Here is a 21,402-nt window from a genome sequence, read left to right on the forward strand (position 1 = left end):
TTTTGCAAAGAGGAAGACAAAATTTATTTCTACAGTTTTATTCTGCACTTCTTAGCTCTCCTTAAAGAAGCATGAATATGTTGTGTATAAAGCCCTGAAAAATGTAGTGATTCACAAATAACCCTAACATTGGCAGGCAATGGGATAGTGTGACTAGCAAATCTTTTACCTCTCTAAGTTCTGTGATTCCCTTTGTAAATCTGTTGCCTTGCTAACAGATTTACATTGCATTCAACAGCACCATTGCTCACAACCATCACTTTGCAGAGATCCAGAAACTGGCATCCTTTTCTAGAGCTAGAGCTAGTTTCTCTGTGTGAGTGTTATGTCTCCCTTGCTGTCAGGAAGTACACACAATTTTTTTCTGATTATTCCATTTTGCAGTTGCACATCACTTATAAAGAAGGATGTTCATTCAAGATGATCTTGCTTTATGTGGAAAAAGCAAATTTAATATATTGTTCGAAATAAGACCTTTGTTATTATATGTTACCTGAAACCCTGGAAACTTCAGAATGTGTGCAGTTAAAGGTATGTGCTAACAAAATTAAATTCCCCTTCTAGGCAGCATGCCTATTTGTTTTACCAGCCTTAAAGAAATGACATGAAAGGCAAAATGCTTTTAACTTCTTATCTGCAACAAAGTAGAGCTTTGACTAGAACACACTTTTAAAGTACAAAAATATTATTTTGTCTTTAAAATTATATTATTTTCAAAAAGCCATTCATATTTCTATATTCCCATTAATGTCTGTTTAAGCAGCAAGACAGCTGGGTTTATTTCTAGTTTTCACATTTATAAAAATGTGATGTAGTTTAAAAAGAAACTTTCAGATCTGAAACATGTGAGCATAATCCTGATAATCTAAAAGCCCCTCTATAAAAGGACCCATTATTTTCCCCAGTAGGCTTTCATGCTACTCACAGAGTCCCATTATCACATTATTAAAAGAAGCCCAAACCAGAGATGCTCTAATTAATCAAATTAAACTGTTGCTATCCAGAACACAGGGAAACTTCAGCCTTTGTCAGTGAACATAAACAGCGCTAAGGAACGAGCAAATTCTCTGTTAACTAAGCAAAGAGGACAATGCCAATGTGAGTTGTTTGAGGCACATTGCAATTCTTGTACATCTATTAAATGTGTAGCATTTTCTCATTTTTGTTTTTCTCTCCTCAATTACAGATGAAACTATTTTTAAATTTAACAAAACATTTATTAGTAAACGCATTTGGTAGCACTCAATAAATAGGAAGTGAAATTCTGTGCAGTCTCTTTAACATGCACAGCACAGAATCTCAAGTTGGCAGGAGGAGGAGTGGGGTATCACTAATGTGGACTTTAAATCGCCTCTGAGTCCTAAGCTGTTTCAGGAACTACAACATTCTCCTGGTATAATTTACACAGATAAAAATTACTTTGAGAACTCTAGCCTTTGCAGGAGGCTACAGTGCCACTAATGTAGAAATGCATTTCTAAACCAGTTATTGGAGAACAACATGTTAGAGGCACTACAATATAGTCTAATGTGACTTCACCACCACAAGAGTTAACATTTTACGTTCTTTGCTCAGATTCTAGAATACAATTCTGAGGCAAGGGGTTGATACTGCGACAAACTCTTCAGCTGTCAAACACATGGTGGCCTGATGAGAAAGCACGCAAACAATAATTGCATGTACCTTGCTCTCTGGCAGAGCATGCCCTACCGTGGATAAATACCATGTAAAGGGCACAGTTCATTTTTTACTGCAGGAAAGTTTACTGCAGGAAACCAGGTTGTGCTCTTGCCTTTAAATGGCAAACTCAAATAAGCCATCTTTTGCCATTTATACTGGAGTAGAGATGGCTGAAAAAAGTCAACGTTTGATTAAAAAAAATTGCAGCATGTAATTCATCCAAGTCTACATGTTTCATGTAATCATTCCAATGAAAAGCCATTCAGGGTTCCTGAAGGTTTCAAAGACTCTCTGGTTTCTTGTGAGCTGTCCGGCTCCCCAATCACCTGTCAAAAGGGCTGAGGGGCAGCTGTGAAGCTGGGTGTCCTGGGCCTAGCACTTCCAGTCCCCAAGCTCTAGGGCACCCTGCAAAGAACCCCAGGTTCCCAGAATCTCCTTTTCTGGGACAGTCCACAAGGTGAACTGCCAAGCTCAAGGGCAGCCCGCTATGTGACCTGCCCCAAATCCAGGCTTGGAAAGTCCTGTCATCCTGCCTGGCAGGCTGCTGGGGCTTGGGACAATTTGGGAATTCCTGTAATCTAAATGTTCTTTTGATGTTCTGCAACAAAATATTTCAGATTTCCATTTTGCAGAGAATGCACACGTCGGGGGTTTAGTTTTAAATGGAACAGAATCAAATTCACAGCATGTAATAACCATTTGTCATCCAGCCCTATACTGGAGTTTTTTAAACTGGTGAGAGTCCAGCCTGTTTATTCAATTATGCCAGCTAAATGATGTGTGTATAACAATAAAGATTGCACAAGAGAAGTTACTCACCATAGTAACGGTGGTTCTTCGAGATGTGTCCCCGTGGGTGCTCTACGTTAGGTGTCGGGCTTGCCCCGGCGCCGCAGGTCGGATCTTCCAAGCAGTTTCTGCCAGACTGCGCATGTGCCGGTGCGCGCTGCTCCCTTGCGCGCTCCCGGCCACGTGCGTGATCCGGTCCCCGCCAGTTCCTTGACCAACCGCCTCAGATGCTCCTGCAAAACACTAAACAGGGATCCGAAGCGGGGAGGATGGGCAGGTGGTGGAGCACCCATGGGGTCACATCTCGAAGAACCACCGTTACTACGGTGAGTAACTTCTCTTTCTTCCTCGAGTGTCCCCGTGGGTGCTCCACGTTAGGTGACTACCCAGCAGTAACCCAAAATAGGAGGTGGGTAATCAGATCATGTGCAGCTTGTCCCCGAGAGGACCGCTGTCGAGAGCTGGGTATCCTCTTGGAATACCCTGTGAAGGGCGTAGTGCTTGGCGAAGGTGTCTTAGGATGACCAGGTCACCGCTCTGCAAATGTCTTTTAGCGCAACGCCCTTGAAAAAGGCTGTTGATGCCGCCACCGCCCTAGTGGAGTGAGCCCTGGGCGTGGCCAGTAAAGGAGTCTTTTTGAGTTCATAGCACATTTGTATGCAGGATACGATGTGCTTCGAGATTCTCTGCGAAGAGAGACCTTCTCCTTTTGATTTGGGAGCGAGAGAGACTAGGAGTCTATCCATTTTCCGGAAGGACTTAGTCCTGTCTATATAGAAAGCCAGCGCCCTCCTCACATCCAGGAGGTGTAGGCGCGCCTCTTTGTTGGAGTTATGAGGCTTTGGATAACGAGGGTAAAACTATAGGTTCGTTAATATGAAACTCTGAAGAAACTTTGGGAACAAAGGCTGGACACAGCCGTAAGGTTACCGCCTCCTTGGAAATTACTGTGCAGGGTGGCGTTGCCATGACTGCCGTAAACTCGCTCACCCTGCGAGCTGACGTGATTGCAAGAAGGAAGGTCGTCTTTATCGTAAGGAGATGGAGGGAAACCGTGGCTAAGGGTTCAAACGGTGGTCCCGTTAGCGCATTAAGCACCAGGTCCAAGCTCCACGAAGGTGGAAGCAGTTTCCGAGGGGGGTATAGGTTTACCAGCCCTTTGAGGAACCTGGTAACCATGGGATGGGCAAACACCGTGTGCCCTTCCTCTTCATGTCTGAAAGCCGACATAGCGGCAAGGTGGACCCTTCAACGAGGATAGGGAGAGTCCGCCTCTCTTGAGGTCCAGTAAATACTCTAGTATTACAGGTATATGCGCAGCAAGGGGGGCTAATTGCTTGGTAGAACACCATGCAGTGAATCGAGTCCATTTTTGCTTATAGGGCTGCCTGGTGGAAGTCCTCCTGCTACTTTCTAGGACTTGTTGCACTCCCTCCGTACGCGTACTCTCTAGGGAGCTGAACCATAGATTAACCATGCTTGCAGTCGCAGGCCTCGGGGGTGTGGATGCACTATGGACCCCTGGGCTGCGTGAGCAGATCCAGCGCCACCGGGAGGGGCATCGGTGGACGGTCCGACATGCGCAGGAGTAAGGGGAACCATTGCTGTCGATCCCACGTTGGGACTACTAGGATCATTCAGGCTTTCTCTCTCCTGGCTTTCTGCAAGACTTTGTGGATAAGCACTGTGGGAGTAAAGGCGTAGAGCAGGGGGCCCCTCCACGAGATTGCAAATGCGTCCCCCAGGGACCCCCGTCCCAGTCCTGCCCTGGAGCAGTATTGTGGGCACTTCTTGTTGTGTTGAGTGGCAAACAGGTCTACCTGGGGAAAACCCCATGCATGAAAAATCAGTCATAGCAGATCAGAATGGATCTGCCAGTCGTGTGTGAGTGTGAAGCACCTGCTCAGCTGGTCTGCCTTCACATTGTGAGCACCTGGTAAATACGAGGCTTTCAAGGTTATATTGTTGGCAATGCACCAGTTCCACAATCGGACTGCTTCCGCACATAAGGCATGGGACCGAGCTCCTCCTTGCCGATTTATATAAAACATGGTGGAGGTATTGTCTCTACTGATCCCGACTACTTGCCTTGTATATGGTCTCGAAAGTGTTTGCAGGCGTTGAACACTGCTCTGAGCTCCAGTATATTTATGTGCAGTGGCTGTTCCGTGGAGGACCACAGTCTTTGCGTCACCTTTTCGCCCATGTGTGCTCCCCACCCTATGTGGGAGGCGTCGGCAGTGAGAAAAACAGATATTTGTGGTTGGTGAAAGGGCACCCCTGTTAGCATGTTCTTGGGGTTCACCCACCATTGCAGGGATCTGCGCACCTCTGTCGTGGGCGACACCGCCCTGTGGACAGTGTGTGCTGCCGGTTTGTAGACGCTCGTCAGCCAGTGCTGCATGCTATGCCTATGCAATCGGGCATTCTGTACCACAAACGTTGCTGCCGCCATGTGGCCCAGCAGCTGTGAGCACGTCAGAACCGGCACCGTAGGGCTGAAGGTGATGACTTGCACGAGGGAACCAATGGCGCGAAAGCGGGCATCTGGTAGATAAACCCTTGCTGCGATGGAATTTATACATGCCCCTATGAACTCTATGTCCTGTGCAGGGTCTATCTTTGATTTTGCCAGATTGATGACCAGGCCCAGCGAAGAGAACATGTCTGCTGTGACGCGTATCATGCAAAGTACCTCCTCCTTCGAGGCCCCTTTCAGCAGGCAGTCTTTTTTTTTTTTTTTTCAGATATGGGAGTATAAACACCCCCTGTCTGTGCAGGTAGGCTGACACCACTGCCAAGGTCTTGGTGAAGACTCTGGGGGCCGAGGAGAGGCCGAACGGCAGAACCTTGTACTGAAAATGTTCTTTGCCTACCATAACCCGGAGAAAACGCCTGTGAGCCGGGTGAATAGTTATGTGGAAATACGCGTCTTGTAAGTCGAGGGCTGCGAACCAATCTCCATCGTCCAGTGCCGTAAGTATAGAGGCGACTGTGATCATCCGAAAGCGTTGCTTGCGCAAGTACCAGTTGAGGCCTCGAAGATCTAGGCTGGGCCTCCAACCTCCTGTCTTTTTCTCTGTGAGGAAGTATCTTGAGTGGAACCCTTTCCCTCGCAGTTGCTCCGGCACTCTTTCCACTGCCCCTATAAGCATAAGATGGCCTACCTCCTGCTTGAGTCTCGCTTCGTGGGAGGCGTCCTTTAGGTGGGGTCTGGGTGGAGGTCGTGGCGGTGGGAGCGACTGGAAGGGAATCGCGTAACCCGTGGCCATGATCTCCAGTACACATTTGTCTGTGGTGATCTTTTGCCACTGGTCGTAGAATGGTCGGAGGCGATGGTGGAACAGTAGCTTCGGATGACATTGCGCGATGGTAGCGATAGTGCAGCCCTCGATCTGTGTGTCAAACTTGTGGCCTTTGGCCCTGCCCCGAGGACGCACGGCTCTGTTGAGAATGTCGCCTGGGAGTTCTGTACTGTTGGTGCTGTTGATGTCGCCCTTGCTTGTAGTCCCTGTGGTACTGGGGACGCTGTGGTTGATACTGCAAACAGCTTCTGCGTGTCAAAGGGGAGATCAATGATCTTCGCCTGCATATCCCTCGGGATACCCAATGTCTGGAGCCAGGACTCCCTGCTCATGACCACTGCCATAGCTGTTGAGCACGCTGCTGTATCCGCTACAACTAGGGCGATCTGAACTCCCGTCCTCGAGGCCGCGTAGCCTTCTTGCACGATAGCCTTGAGCACCGGCTTCTTGTCCTCTGGAAGCAAGTCCATGAGGGAGGTTAAGCTAGAGTAGTTGTCGAAATTGTGGTTCACTAGATGCGCTGCGTAATTCACCATTCTCAACAGTAGGGTGGAGGAGGAGTAGACCTTTCTGCCCAACAGCTCTAGTTTCTTGGCATCTTTGTCCGTTCCCTCTGTTTTGAACTGAGACGTTTTTGATCTCTGTTGAGACGATTCTACCACCAGAGAATTTGGTTGCGGGTGGCTGAATAGGAACTCCATGCCCTTCGCCGGCACGAAGTATTTCTTGTCCGCTCTCTTGTGGATAGGCGGAATAGTCGCAGGGGTCTGCCATATCGTGGTGGCGGACTCCAAGATTGCTTCGTCAAGCGGTATGGCTATTTTAGAGGAGGCCGGACGTCTCAGATTTTTAAGGAGCTTATGGTACTTCTCTTGCACCTCTGCTGTCTGGATGCCTTGCGTGAAGGCCACCCTTTTAAACAGCTCTCGGAACTGTTTGAGATTGTCCGGAGGATGGACGTCCCCCGGGGCCGTAGCCTCATCCGGGGAGGACAACGAGGAACCACTAGGGTACGCCTCTCTGGACCCCTCTGGGTCCTGTTGATGGTGGTACATCCGCTCGCTAGAAGCTTGTGAGGGAAAATCCCGGGGTTCCAGAACCAACTCCCCCTGAGATATCTGAGTCTCTGTCCCCGTTCGCGATTGCCCTCGGGGATACGGAACCGTCTGTGGGGATCTGTCCCTGGTAGTATGCCTATGGTGTCTATGCCCCGCATGATAGGGGCGACCATGGCAACACGGGCACTGCTCCTGGGATGGTGACCTGGACCACTCCCTTGGTGCATACCCCCTACGTCTAGGGGAGCGAGATCTTCTGGAGACCTGGGACGCTGGAGAGACCGATTTGTGATAGTACTCAAGTGGCTCAAAGCCCAAGAAGGGCGAAGGTGGTCCAAGCCATGGGAAGGCTGGCTGTAGAAATGGAGATGGGGGCTCCGGATAGGCTAGGGGTGACCCCTGCCTTCTCGTTGGAGTCCGCAGCACGAGCGGAGGGCTCAGAGAAAGCAGCTCTGCAGCCCTGTATGGAGAGGGACTGTGGTGCCGTGTTTTCTGTGCTGCCTTTCCCCTCCCCTGTGGGGGTGGCTCCGCCCCCTGATGCGTCGGGGATCTCGGCCCCGTAGTCTGCACCGCGCTCGGCACGCTCCTCAGCGGTGCCGTGCGGGCGGTCTCCCCCGGTGCCTGCAGGCCGCGTGCCTGTGCGCTCTGCGCCGCCGGTTCCCCTGGGGGTCAGTGACACTCTTTGCGGTGCTGCCGGTTCCGGCGCTTGCTTGGCCGCCGCCCTGCCCGCGGTGCGGGGCGGCTGTTTGATCATCGGAGGCTGAACCTCCGCCACGTGCGTCTCCATTTCGCCGCCGATCAGCTGTAGCTGTGGCTGGGGGCTGTGCGCTCCACCCGTCCCGCTCGCTGTTGCTGCCAGCAGGGATCGGGTTGGGTAGATTTTCCTCCGTTTTTGCGCTGATGGGGTTAGGGACGCGGCTTTCCTTTTATGGGCCCCGGAGGGTCCCTCCTGCTGCGGCCGCTCCACCACGTCTGGCTGGCGGGCCTTGTCGAACAGCAGCATTTTCAGCCGCATTTCCCTGTCCTTCCTTGCTCTGGCTGTTAACTTGGCGCAGAAGGAACATTTCTGAGTGACACGGGATTCCCCCAAGCACCTTATGCACTGACTGTGCCCATCAGACGCTGGCATTGCCTCACGGCACGACTCACACTTCTTGAATCCTGAAGAGGACATTGTGGTGAGTCTTTGAGTTGTTAATAGGGTACTTAGCACCTTCTCTGTGCTTGTTCCCCTCTCAGATAAAGCCTGCCGCGGCAGGAGGGCTAATGGCCCTAGGCTCCTGGCCTCCAGTGCTCCGCTTGTTACTAGGATTGGAAGCTTTGAATTCCTTTCCTTTCTTTGTTTTTTTTTTTTTTTTTTGAAAACAACAGCCGACTAACTTAATCTAAGACTGAAGAAACTTTAAAACAATTAAAAACGTTAAATACGCTAACTCTGGCCGTAGCCTGAGCGGATTCCGTCTGCAGCCGATGGCGGTTAAAGAGGAACTGGCGGGGACCGGATCGCGCACGTGGCCGGGAGCGCACAAGGGAGCAGCGCACACCAGCGCATGCGCGGTCCGGCAGAAACTGCTTGGAAGATCCGACCTGCGGTGCCGGGGCGAGCCCGACACCTAACGTGGAGCACCCACGGGGACACTCGAAGAAGAACCTGAACTTATATGTCTTTACATTAAAATAACTGAAAATTATTTCTCTGCCACCACAATGCATGGGTGTGCTAATATGGACAAATCTGGAAGATACATACCTTGTAACTAACTTCTCTTCGGGATGGTCTCTCTCTAAAAGATGCTGGAAATAATCCTCTAGAGCCTCAGCAGTTAAAGTTTTCTTTAGGTATGGAAAATAGAGGGGATGTCTTGCTATCACACCTGTTACATGCAACACAGTTAGTTGGAATACAACCCATTTAATTATGTTTTTTATTTTTCAAAACTGAGATCATCTAAAACTGCACACATGGATCCTTTCAAATCAAGAAATAGCTAGAACAACAGCTTAATGCCCTGCCCTGGCTAAGAAAGTCCCTGCCACTTCAGGAAGGACAAAGGATAAGTTAAAGAGACAAGTGTGTAGTTCTCCTACCCTGAGTAACTCACATAGTTTGGAGAATGTATTATGATTAGCTCGCAGAGCATGTCATTGGGGTAGAAGGTGTGGCTATGATTTTGCTCTCCCCATCTATGAGACCTGTAATGAGGGGGCAGACATATCTCCACAGTTCTTAAAGTATATTAGCTTCCCACAAAGTTTAACTTTAGAGTGAAGTTCAGGGTCTCCAGTGGGGGCAGTCAAGTAGAACATTAGAGTCTCATACTAATTTGGTTGCCTATATTGACTTTGTGAATTGTAGACTCTGAGTCAGTTTAGCTCTACAGGACAAGGACTGTTATTTTAAATTTTACTATAGAAATACTTCCTCTGAATATTTCAAGCAGGTCCATGAATTACATCTTTCACTCAGGGTTTGGCAATGATATTAAGCTACTGTGTGTACTTATGCAACAGAAATCATCAATTTCATCACTGCTGAATAGGAAACAGTTGTACAGACAGGGAGAAGAAGGCTGTTCTTCTTACAAATAAGATAATAAATAATATACTTTATCATTAACAGTGTGACAGCTGTTAGCAAATCAAATCCCAAACGCACCTTTAATTCTTAATGAGCTTTAAACATCACACACTTTCATCTTCCAACAAGTAAGAGAGCCATCTGATGCATGCAGAAGTAAGGAACAGAAGGAATTTTTAAAAAAACATAAGGTGGAGGCTGATCAATATAAGAAGTTTGCAGCACATGTATACATCATCTTTTGGTGTCAAAATATAATTAACAACTGCTTGCATGTAAATGGAGTTTTTAGATTTCCAAGCGCTATCAACATTTTTGTATATATTTATACACAAACATACTATATGAGCTTTACATGATCTAAAACAGTATGCAATCATGTAATCAATCAATAATTACGTGCATATGCACAAGAGAATAAAAATAAAATTGCACAGCCTCAATTCTCAGTTCGTAACTTTCGAGCGCTTGACTCTGTAACAACAACATGCTTTTAATGAAGTGTGCGTGTGTGTGTGTAGGGCTTGTATGCAATACAGTATACGTGTATTTTATTCATGCTTTATATTTAAACACATATTGGATAAACTTTAACTAAGCAGCTAACACACTCTCACTGGTGTTTAAAATAAACTACAGAGAACCAAACATATTTCATTAAGAGAACCCTAGTAGTGAGGGTACAGGAAATATTTAGATAATAATCATTAGCAGGAATGGTCACTAGATATGAGAAGCAATTAATTTGCTCTATTCTGCATTGATTAGTCCCTCAACTAGAGCACTGAGTCCAGTTCTGGGCGCCATATTTCATGAAAGGTGTGGACAAAATGGAGAAGATCCAGAGAAGAGAAGCGAAAATGGTTGAAGATCTAGAAAACCTGACCTATGAGCACAGCCACCGTGGAGAAGCAGGGTGTGGCAGACTGGGAGCATGGGTGGCCATATGGAGTGCAGCAGGCTGCCAAATGGCTCCAGCTTCTGCTGCTGTGGTTTGTGGGGCAGGAGGTTGACCCCTGCTGCTGTCCTGTGTCAGACCCCCTCGTAACTCCCACCTCATGTCACTCGCGGGAGTGGGTGGAACAGGGCTTAGGGGAGTGAGGCTGGAGCGCAGCTGAGGTAGGTGGGGATGAGGCCTGTAGGGAGGGTGTGCACTAGGTCCCATATCTGTGGCACAGAGTTTCTAGGTGTTTGCCCTGGGCCCTGCACTCTGCCTAGGGATGGCTCTGCCTATGAGAGAAGACTGAAAAAAACTGGTTTGTTTAGTCTGGGAAAGAGAAGACTGAGCAGGAACATGGCAACAGTTTTCAAATGTCTAAAACGTTGTTACAAGGAGGATGGGACAAGGAACAATGGGCTTAAATTGCAACAAGGGAGGTTTAGGTTGGACATTAGGAAAAGACTTCCTGTCAGGGTGCTTAAACACTGGAATAAATCGCCTACAGAGGCTATGGAATCCCCATAACTGGAGATTTAAGAACAGTTTAGATAAACACCTGTTAGGGATGGTCTAAAATAGACGGCGCTTGGTCCTGCCGCGAGGACTTGATGACACCTAGAGGTCCCTTCCAGTCCTATGATTTGTTTATTTCCTTTTCACCATCCAGAAAGTAAGGAAAGAATCAGTTTACATGGAAGATTTTCTAAGGCACAAATGACAGATCAGCACATATCACTGAAGGTCTATAAGAATTAGGCACCTAAGTTGCCATTTGAACCTCTGAAAACCTCCCCTACTTGAAAACATTAGAATAGAAAAATACCTATGTTTGCGGAGTTGCCTTTGTCTCCACTTCTAGTATAAGCAAGTTCTTCTAAGCGATATGTATGTGGACCACATGGCAGATCTGCGTAAAAATACAAAATAAATTAACACAGTTTGACAATATAGGCTGCAGCTCCCTGGTCTGGCACCCTTGGGACCTGAGTGGTCCTGAATGAGAGATTTGCTGGAGAGGTTAATGCCCCTCCAGCTCCTGCTCTCTGGCACCTTGGCCCTGGTCCCGTCTCCAGCTCGGCTCTAGTCCCACATGGTTGCTGGGGGATACCAGTGCTCCAGCCCCCGTCCCCCCCCATACGGTTGCTGGGACACCAGCTCCAACTTGCCCTCCTGTCCCAGTTTTCTGGTCCAGGAGCAACCCTGGTCCTGCCAGATCAGGTATGTTGCTGGACCGGAGAGTGCAAGTTTTAATAGGCACATCCTGTATATATAAACACATAATAGTATATTTTGATGGAATAAGTGTTTGAAGTTTGTATTTTGTGCACTGACTCTCACAGTTTCACTGAGATACAGTTGTAAACGTGCTTTTCATACTGTTGGACATGAGGATTTTTTTTAGTGAATAATACTGCAATGCAATTAAACTAAATACAGTTAAATTTAAGTGTGATTCAAACTGATTTAAGTGCCTCTATATTAGAGTTTGTACTACTAGAAGGTGATCAATTTGAAATTGATTTAATTAAGCCTATGTAACTTTTATAAAATAGATCATATCTCTGTTCAACATAAGCCCCAAATGGTGATTTAATATATCTGACATGATGCTTCCTGATTGGGACTTCACAGTATTGTCAAACCTCAGACTACAAGCATCATAAGACAAAATAAAATAAATTCATATTTATTTCCAAAATGCACAAAACGCATTGCCCGTGCTTGTGTCCCTATCACACAGACATATGTGGCAGGACATCTGGGCTGCGTCTACACGTGCACGCTACTTCGAAGTAGCGGCAGTAACTTCGAAATAGCGCCCGTCACGTCTACACGTGTTGGGCGCTATTTCGAAGTTGAAATCGACGTTAGGCGGCGAGACGTCGAAGTCGCTAACCCCATGAGCGGATGGGAATAGCGCCCTACTTCGACGTTCAACATCGAAGTAGGGACGTGTAGACGATCCGCGTCCCGCAACATCGAAATAGCGGGGTCCTCCATGGTGGCCATCAGCTGGGGGGGTTGAGAGATACTCTCTCTCCAGCCCTTGCGGGGCTCTGTGGTCACCGTGGGCAGCAGCCCTTAGCCCAGGGCTTCTGGCTGCTTCTGCGGCAGCTGGGGGTCCGTGCTGCATATACAGGGTCTGCAACTAGTTGTTGGCTCTGTGTATCTTGCACTGTTTAATGAAAGTGTGTCTGGGAGGGGCCCTTTAAGGGAGCGGCTTGCTGTTGAGTCCGCCCCGTGACCCTGTCTGCAGCTGTGCCTGGCTCCCTTATTTCGATGTGTGCTACTTTGCCGTGTAGACGTTCCCTCGCTGTGCCTATTTCGATGTTGGGCTGAGCAACGTCGAAGTTGAACATCGACGTTGCCAGCCCTGGAGGACGTGTAGACGTTATTCATCGAAATAGCCTATTTCGATGTCGCAACATCGAAATAAGCTATTTCGAAGTTGGGTGCACGTGTAGACGTAGCCCTGCTAGTGGGACTGTGGTATGAAAATATTAAAGGAAAATATCCTGAAATCTACATGATTAAAGTTGTACTTCTTAACTGAGGAAAATATTAAGAGTCATGTCATTATCTCCTAACCAGATAGTTAGTCTAACTGACATCAGATCTACCCTCAAAGCACTTCCACTGTTTTGGCTGGATCTTCAATCCCATGAGTCATCCCACTTTTAGTCATTTGTGTATTTTTTATAGCTGGCAAAGAAAACGAAGCATAGTGTTCCTCTACAAATTAAAGTATCACCATTTAAAACATATTTGTTGCATGTATAGTAACTGCAGTATTTCTGTTTTCAAACAAGAAGCACTTTATATGTGAATTAATTCTTTGACAATGTCTTTGTAAACAAAACAGAACTAGAAAGTGTTCTTATATTTCCACTGAATATGAATCAAATGCATATATCCTTCATCTATTTATCCCCAAATCATTCTTTATTCCATAAGCTTCTCAGAAAAATTACCAAGGGTGAATTCCCATTCCACCTACCCAGGGCCAGAGCAAGCAGCACTGACCAAATCCATTTTCACATATTTCCCTTATCTACTATTTCAAAGACATCTAACAGTCCCTCACACTCAAGATAAGCAAGCAACAGAAGTAAAATACTTCTCTCATCTCCTTGCTAAATGCTGGCAGGAAAAAAATACAGATAAAGTTATCCCCTTCAGAATCTATTTGTCTAAGTGTATGTCTACACAGCGAAGTTATTTTGAAAGAACAGCCATTATTTGAAAATACCTACCCTAGCATCTACACAATGTAACTGCTATTCTGAAATAATTTCAAAATAGTGGTTGGTTTATTTCAAAATTGGCAAACCTCATTCTTCAAGGAATAGAGCCAATTTCAAAATAAGCCACAGTGCACCCAATGGCTGTATTTCAGAATAGGCTCTATGGCCGCATCTATACTAGCATGTTCTTTCAAAATAGTTTTCGAAAGGAGGGACCCTTTCAAAAGATCCCACAGAGCATCTACATACAAAAGGCATTCTTTTGATAATAAATTTAGAAAGAACGCGGTGCTCCTTTTGAAATCGCTCTTCCATTCACGTTTCAGGAAGAGCCCTTCTTTTGAAATTTTCTTTCGAAAGAAGGCATGTGTAGACACGCCATGGGCTGCTCTTTCAAAAGAGCAGTCCTCCATGGCCCTGGCTAGCTGAGGTGTAGAGACGCCCTGCCAGCCCAAGTGAGGCTCTATGGTCAGCACATCCAGCCGCGTTTAAAGACGCAGGGACCCAGAAATCCTGTGGCAGGAAGCTGAGAGAGTGCTGGCTGCAGGAACCCCACAAGCCTCCAGCAACACGCTCACCCGGCAATACCAGAGCCCAGCGAGGCACCCCACTGGCCCTATAGCTAGCTTGCAGGACCCACCAGAGGGACCCCAGGAGGCCAGCCAGGGTGCAAAGAAGAGGGCCCCCTCCTGGAGCGAGGGGGAGAAAAAAGACTCACTGTGGGGGGATGAGGACGTGCTCCTCCACAGCAGTGACCAGCACCGGAATGCTGCAGCCTTCGCCCAACTGTCAGCAGGACTCAGGATCTGGGGCCGCCCCCTGCCGCACAGCCAACCAGGTTAGGTCAAAAGTAAAAGAGCTGTAGCAGGCATACACCCAGGGCCAGGGCGTAGCCAGCCGACTGGGGGCAGCTCCCACTGGCTGCCCCCACTACAAAGCCCTTGATTGGCCAGTGGGGCTGAAGGATGCAGCTCAGCCGGAGGCTGTGCTGGACATGGTGGCACTGAAAATGGAGCCTCAGCTGGTGCCCAATGACCAGTCGGGAGCCAGGGCCAGGACCTGGGACCAGGAGACAGATTTGTCCTCACATGAGGAGAGGACCCTGGTCATAGCCATAGGCTCTGGCTCCTCAAGCCAGGCCCCCTTCACGTGGGCCACCCCCAAAGTCCTCACCTCCTGGGCCAGCTGGTGCCTCTGGGGCTATCCCACCAGCTATGAATGGTGGGACTGGTTGGTCCTGGCTGAGTGGGATGATGTGCACTGACTGCAGAAATTGCAAATGAAGAAAGACACCTTCCTGCAGATCTGCGGCTGGCTCTCCCGCTTCCTTCGGCACCAGGAAACCAGGATGCGGCCTGTGCTGACCATGGAGAAGCACGTGGCCACTGCCATCTGGAAGCTGGCCACCCCAGACAGCTATCGCTCTGTGGGGCAGCAATTCAGGGTGGGCAAGTCCACTGTTGGGGCCATCATCTTCCAGGTAAGGCACGCTCTGCTCACTGGCCCAGCACGGGGAAGGGGGATGGGGCTGCCAGCCAAGGGGAACCCTTGGAGGCTGGGGCCTGGGGTCCAAGGGGTAGGGGCAGGGACGGCAGGCTAGGCTAGCCAACAGAGACCATAACGGCCCATCCTTACATAGGCCCCCTGCTGGAGGGGTGGCTTCATGGGGGTGGAAGGGCAGGGGAGGAGGGGGCTGGGAGGGGGAAGTGGAGGAGGGCTGGGATGGGGATGGGGCACTCCTTTACACATTCACAAGTGTGCTCACTCTCCGTCCCCTGCACGTCATGACAGAAATCAACCAGGTGCTGCTCCAGAGGCTCATGTGTGTCAGGGACCTGGACACGGCATCACGGGGTTCACCAACCTCGGCTTCCCTGACTGCTACAGTGCAATCAATGGCACCCACATCACCATTCAAGCCCCGAACCACAGCACTGGCCCATACATCAACCGCAAGGACTACCATTCCATGGTGCTGCACACCCTGGTGGACCACAGGTGCCAGTTCATGGACATCTAAGTAGGCTGGTTGGACCAGGGGTCTACCACAACTCTAGCCTCTGCCAGAGGATGGAGTGGGGGACGTACATCACCCAGCGGGAGCTCACGCTTGGAGTTGTCACCATGCCCCTGTGCATGGTGGGCAACCCAGCCTAGCTTCTGCAACCCTAGCTCATGCGGCCATACATAGGCCACTCCACCCCCACCTAGGAGCTGTTCAACAGCCATCTCGCCCAGAGATGCTATCGTGTCGAGTGTGTGTTTGGGATTTGGAAGGCGAAGTTCAGATATCTTCTCATGTGCCTCGATGCTGGGGTGCAGAATATCCCACAGGTTGTGGGGATGTGCTGCGCCCTCCACAACTTTGTCAAGGTAAAGGAGGAGACCCTCCCCATGGGTGGGCTGTTGAGGCTGGCCATGGGTTTGAGCAGCCACCAATCATCAGGCCCACCATGACAGGTGCCACATCTGGAAGGCCTCCTGGAAGACTTTTGCCAGCTGGGATCACAGGCAGGCAGGGGCCTGGGGAGTAGGAGTGCTGGTGGGGGGATGAGGGAAAGGGGCGAGGGAGGGCTGTCACGACAGGATCCACTCTGGCCATAGAAGTGGGGAGGTCAGATGGGAGTAGGGCAGCAAGGGCTATGGGGGCAGGTCAGCAGGCAGCAGGAGGGGAGGCAGGGCTGGCAGCTCAGTGAGGACCCTGCACATGGTCAGGAGTGTCGCCAGCACCTTGCTCCAGGCATCCCACCACCAGGCCAGGTCTGAACAATTCAGTGCCAGCCCCTCCCTCAGCAGCTGGTTCTGCTTGCAGAGTGTGACTATGTAGGCAGCAGCCTTATAGTCCCGCCCGCAGCAACAGTCCCTCTGGCTGCGGGCCTGCCTGCTGGTGGTTGTGGGCCGGCCCTCTTGGCTGCTGATGGTGGAGTCCCCAGCTTCTTGAAGCGGACAGGGCTCTCCCAGCCCTCAGACAGTGCAGCTATAAGGATGGAAGGGGAGAGGCAGTATGTCAGTCCCACAGTCCACCCCTGCGTGCTATACCCCCCACCCCCTGTTGGCAGCAGCCCCCACCCCTGGGCCGAAGAATGGGGATGTCTCAGGAGCAGTGGCTTGTGTGCCCTGTATGGTGGGCCCTGCCACACATGGCCTCCGCCATGCCCTAGGGATGGGGCTGACTGTTGGGGTCCCCCCGCCCTCCCTACTGGGGAACGAGCTAGTGGGCAAGGGGGGTGTCTGGCCACAGAGGGCCTCCATGTGGGTGGCAGGTGAGATGGGTGCAGAGTGGACCTTCCTCGCCGCCCCCCGTGCCTGTGGCCCACAGCGCTGTCCACAAGGCAGGTGCTGAGTTCGCCTGTGGTGGGCATGCCTGCATGCTGGGGTGCATTTGTCAGTGGGGCATCTAGGGTCAGGCCATCGCCCATGTGGCTGGCCTGCTTTGGGCCATGGCAGGGGTAGGTGCCCTCTCACCCTCTGCCCTGGGGTGTGCGATGCACCGAGCACTTACCAGAGGATTCTAGGGGGATGTCCTGAGATGCTCAGCTGGAGGTCGCCTGGATGGATGACCCTGATGGGTTGGCAATTACCAGGGTCCCATCCAAGGACTCATCATCATCAAATGGGCCCTTGGTCTCCAGTCCCAACTGGCTGGTGTTGGTCGAGGGTCCTGTTGGCCCTGGCTCCTCCTTCGATGCTGCCACAGGGGGCTCTTCTGATGCCATGATTAGGAAGGTAGACAGGAGAAACTGTCCTCGACCCTGAGGAGCCTGACCCCAGGAGCTCCCTGTAAAATGGGCAGGTGGCTGGCCCTGCCCCCCAAGTGCCTGGCATTGTCCTGGACCCAGGCATAGTCCTGCCAGAGTTCTTTCATGTTGGAGCACACTTGTGGCAAGGTCCGCGGTGATCCTGGGCAGCAAGGCCTGTGGACAGCTGGCTGTACATGGGGGCATTGCGCCTCTTGCTGGTGGTGGTGTGAAGGATGTCCTCCTCCTGCCAGAGCCCCAGGAGGTTCTTGAGCTCTGACTTGGCCCAGGAGGGCACCCTCCACTTTGTGGCCGGGGCAGGCTCCTGGGACCACTCTGAGGGCTCTGTGGAGAGGCTGGTTCTCTGCCATTGTGCCAATGGTCAGTTCAGGGGGTGGCCGTGAGGGCATGGTGCTGGAGGGTTGTCTCCTTGCTGCCACCATGCTCTCAGCTTCCTGCCATGAGGTCTGTGAGGCTCCTGTATCTTTAAGGCAGATGGCCGCAGGGAGCATAGAGCTCTGTTAGCACTGGCCAGGGCATCTCCATGCCCCCGCTGACCAGCACCATGGAGGATCCCTCTTTTGAAAGAAGGTGCTCTACTTCAAAAGAATCTTTCAAAGAAGGTGCTCTTCCTGATCCAGGGGCAGAAGAGGGCTTCCGGAAGAAGAGCTACATTCCTTTGGGCCATGGCTACACTACCCCTCCTTTTCAGAAGAGGCATGTAAATGCAGCCATTTGAAAATGCCAATGAGGCGCTCATATCACTATTCAGTGTCTCATTTGCACAATGGTGGCCACACAGCCCTTCGAAAGTGCTGATTTTGAAATGATAATGGCTGTGTAGCCAGGGTTCCTTTGAAAGGGTGCCCTGATTTTGAAAGCACCCTTCCCTTCCAAAAAAACAAACAAAAAAAAAAAACGCCAAATAGCCCCACCAGGGAGTTCTTGGTTCTGCCTCTACACTTGTTACATTTTTCTGCACTGCCTGGCACTAGCCGCTGCCCCACAGCACCAGGTGGCAACAAGGCTGTTGTGGGTGTCATGCTTGCATAAGACTTCAAGAAACTTCTTCTCAGCAGTTCACATTTGTACTCGAAGCCCCCCACATTCCCCCACAGGCGCCACACAGTCTGAGTCCTTCCTGCGCTCAGCCACATCACGTGGGTAGCCTCTGGCCCAATAACAGGATGTGCCTGCCACTCAGTGCTGGTCAGGCTGCCAGACAGCACCATGTCCCAGCTTGTGTGCATTTAGGGCTCCAAGGGCGGGAAACAATTTCAGGGACTTGCAGCTGCCAGGAGAAAGTCTCCCCCGGCAACTAAGATGCGACCCGGCTGGTGCACTGGTCAGTATCCCAGCTCCTGCGAGTCCAGGGGAGTGAGGAGCCAGGCTGCTGCCTAGTTCCTGGCTCCGCCAACTTGTGCAAAATTTGAGTTATGGGAGGGTGCCCAAGAATGCGACACTCACGTAACTCAGGGATCTACTGTACCTAGTAAAAAACTATAAATAATAGCTAGAGAAAAAAATCAGTGATATTAAAACAAGCATACCTTTTAATTCATCATTCTTCGGTGAATCAAGTGAAATAACTGCATCTGATGTAAATGTAAGATCTTCCTGAAATGTTTCAACAAGCTGTCCATTCAAAAAAATGTTGATCTGAAAAATACCCATTTTTATACTATTAAATTACACAAAGAAAAATTCAGTGCAATGCACATGAATTTTATTACACTTTGGCTATGTCTACACTAGAAGCAACTGTCAACAGAAGTTACTGTTGACAGGGAAATCTCAACAGAACATCTGTCGACAGCTTGCATCTATACACAATTGGGTCTGTTGACAGAGGACTGCCAGACTGCACTGCCCTCTGGTGCCAGAAAGCAGAACGGCAGCTCTTCAAAGCTCTGCTGCTGCTGTCAACAGTACTCTCTAGTGTAGACACAGCCTTTCTGCTTTATAATTCCATTCTCCTAAATCACACCTTCAAGCATGGGGCAAAGTCTAATGGACTTTGATGGCTTTTGTATTCAAGTAAAGCCGTATTCTAATAGGAGTTAGGTAACTATTTCAGATGTAAAGCCATCAATGCTTTGTGCTAAGCAAGACAAAACTAGGAAAAACTAAGAAAGACAATAATCCTCATTTTTCACCAGAAAAGGAAACAAAAAAAAAAAATTTACTGAGCACAAAAACAAGATAATTTATTGTAGTAACATTAAAACATTAAAAATCTCTTCGCTGTAAAACATTCCTTTCAGGGCAAATGCGGAAGGTCATAGCTATGCGTCAGTTGGAGGGACCTGGATGGAAAAGGATGCCCCAGATACTAATCTGAATAAATACGGATTTGCCTGCACTGTACACTTCATCTGCCATGTAGTCCCAGATAGCTACATAACGAAGTTGCTGTCTGATTAAGGGTCGATATCAAGGTCTCTTGTCCTTCTTTTGGTATACCCAGACAATGATGGTAGATCATATATAATTTCATAACGTGTCAAACTTAGCAATGTATCAGACAGATAATGTATACATGAGAGAAGGCTTAATGAGCAAGCTTTTTGAGGTGCTCTATTCAAGGGAAAAGGAAATAGAAAGCTACTGCTTTTCTTTCTCTGCTAGATTAGATTACTATTCAATCTCAATAGGCATTCTACCAAGCCTGGAAAATATTTAACAATTTTGGGTTTAATCTGATCGATTTAAACTTAGCTAAAGTCTATTGTATATCTGATTTGACAAGGACAAAGTATTTGTTAAAATATCTTCAGTTAAATGAACAGTAATTTAAAATTTAACCTTTAACAGAGGCGTATGATGTACTGAATGACTTGTTTATCAAATCAAGCCAGAACTCATACAGAGTGAACAAATGGGACAAACTACCTGTTCCTTTTTCTGTTATTGCAAATCAAAGGTTGCTTACTTTTAAAATTACTATTAATTTTATATTGCAGCAATATCCCTTCAAAAAAAGCAACTGGAATCTGGGCCCTATTGTTCAAGACATTCAGTGGGGCAACAGCCACTGTGGGTCCCCAGACAAGTGGGAAGGGTGACTGTCTCTGTGCCCTGGAAAGGGTGGGGCCAAGGGCAGAAGGCCTGGGGCCTAAGACGGTCAGTCAGGCCTTAGCACTGCCTGGACAGTTGCGCTCCCCTCCACCCCCACAAGCCACATGGAGCAGTCCTGCCATGGCATTTCAAAGGGGCCTGGAGCTCTGGCTGTTGTGGTTGCCAAAGTAGAATGCCAGAAGCCAGTGCTGTGGGCCCCCTTGAAATGCCGGGCCCCGGGGCAACTGCCCCCTTTGAGTGCTCCCATCGGTCACCTTGAAGACACTGGATATAAACTCACAGACATGGTCCTTGTGCCAAAATGCTTACAATATTTCAGAGTGTCTGCGCTTAAGCCTGTTCAGTTACATCTGGATCAAGATGACTCTTTGTTGTCATCTTTGCTGTATTAGATTTGTCTTGTAACCATTTAGGAAAACTTATTTTTATTTCCATTAAAGCAAAATATTTTTATAATGGCAAGAAGTTTTTTCACTTTCAGCAAATCCTTTAAAATATTAATGCAATTGTTCTGCTAAAGGCATAACGTTTTTCAGTTTCTATTTTCCATTTACACGTTTCATACACTGGCTTGGCTCATGTCCTCTCACTTTTCCACCTTTACACCATTTAGAAGACCATCATGCTAGAGCTTGAACTCTACCAAAAGATATGTTCCTCCACCAATTGATATTGGATAGGTCAAGAAGGTTTTGCATCATTTCACTGAGGATGCATCAGCATGAAATTTAGTAACAGTTGAAAACTAAGGATTAAATGAAATAAATGATAAAGAGAGAAAAGTGAATATGCAGTTCAGTCTCCAAAGGGTAAAGGAATTAGTTCCAATCCAAAGAACAATGAGAGCAACACATTGAAAAATTAGGATGCCATATTCACAAAATGATTAATCTTGTGTTTCGGATGGTCTCACAAAGGCATAACTCTATTGTATGGAACTGCTAGCATAATAGGGTTACATCACATCAAGTATGTCTACACAGAAGTTAAAG

The 21,402-nt window shown here is 48.8% G+C and overlaps 1 protein-coding gene across 2 annotated transcripts in view; it reads right to left on the bottom strand.

Moving 5' to 3' along the window:
* Positions 1–21,402, bottom strand: part of LOC142012601 (uncharacterized) — a 141,759-nt gene that overhangs the window by 22,563 nt on the left and 97,794 nt on the right. Inside the window, exons 16-18 of one of the 2 annotated variants that reach the window (XM_074993146.1) lie at positions 18,883–18,991; positions 11,174–11,257; positions 8,583–8,706 (exon numbers count right to left, since the gene is read on the bottom strand). In XM_074993146.1, the coding sequence (XP_074849247.1) occupies positions 8,583–8,706; positions 11,174–11,257; positions 18,883–18,991 (317 nt within the window). The remainder of the gene's footprint in view (positions 1–8,582; positions 8,707–11,173; positions 11,258–18,882; positions 18,992–21,402) is intronic. The other variant, XM_074993147.1, reaches the window with a different exon arrangement.

The sequence above is a fragment of the Carettochelys insculpta genome, chromosome 4 (assembly GCF_033958435.1).
Source record: "Carettochelys insculpta isolate YL-2023 chromosome 4, ASM3395843v1, whole genome shotgun sequence".
Classification (NCBI taxonomy): Eukaryota; Metazoa; Chordata; order Testudines; family Carettochelyidae; genus Carettochelys; species Carettochelys insculpta.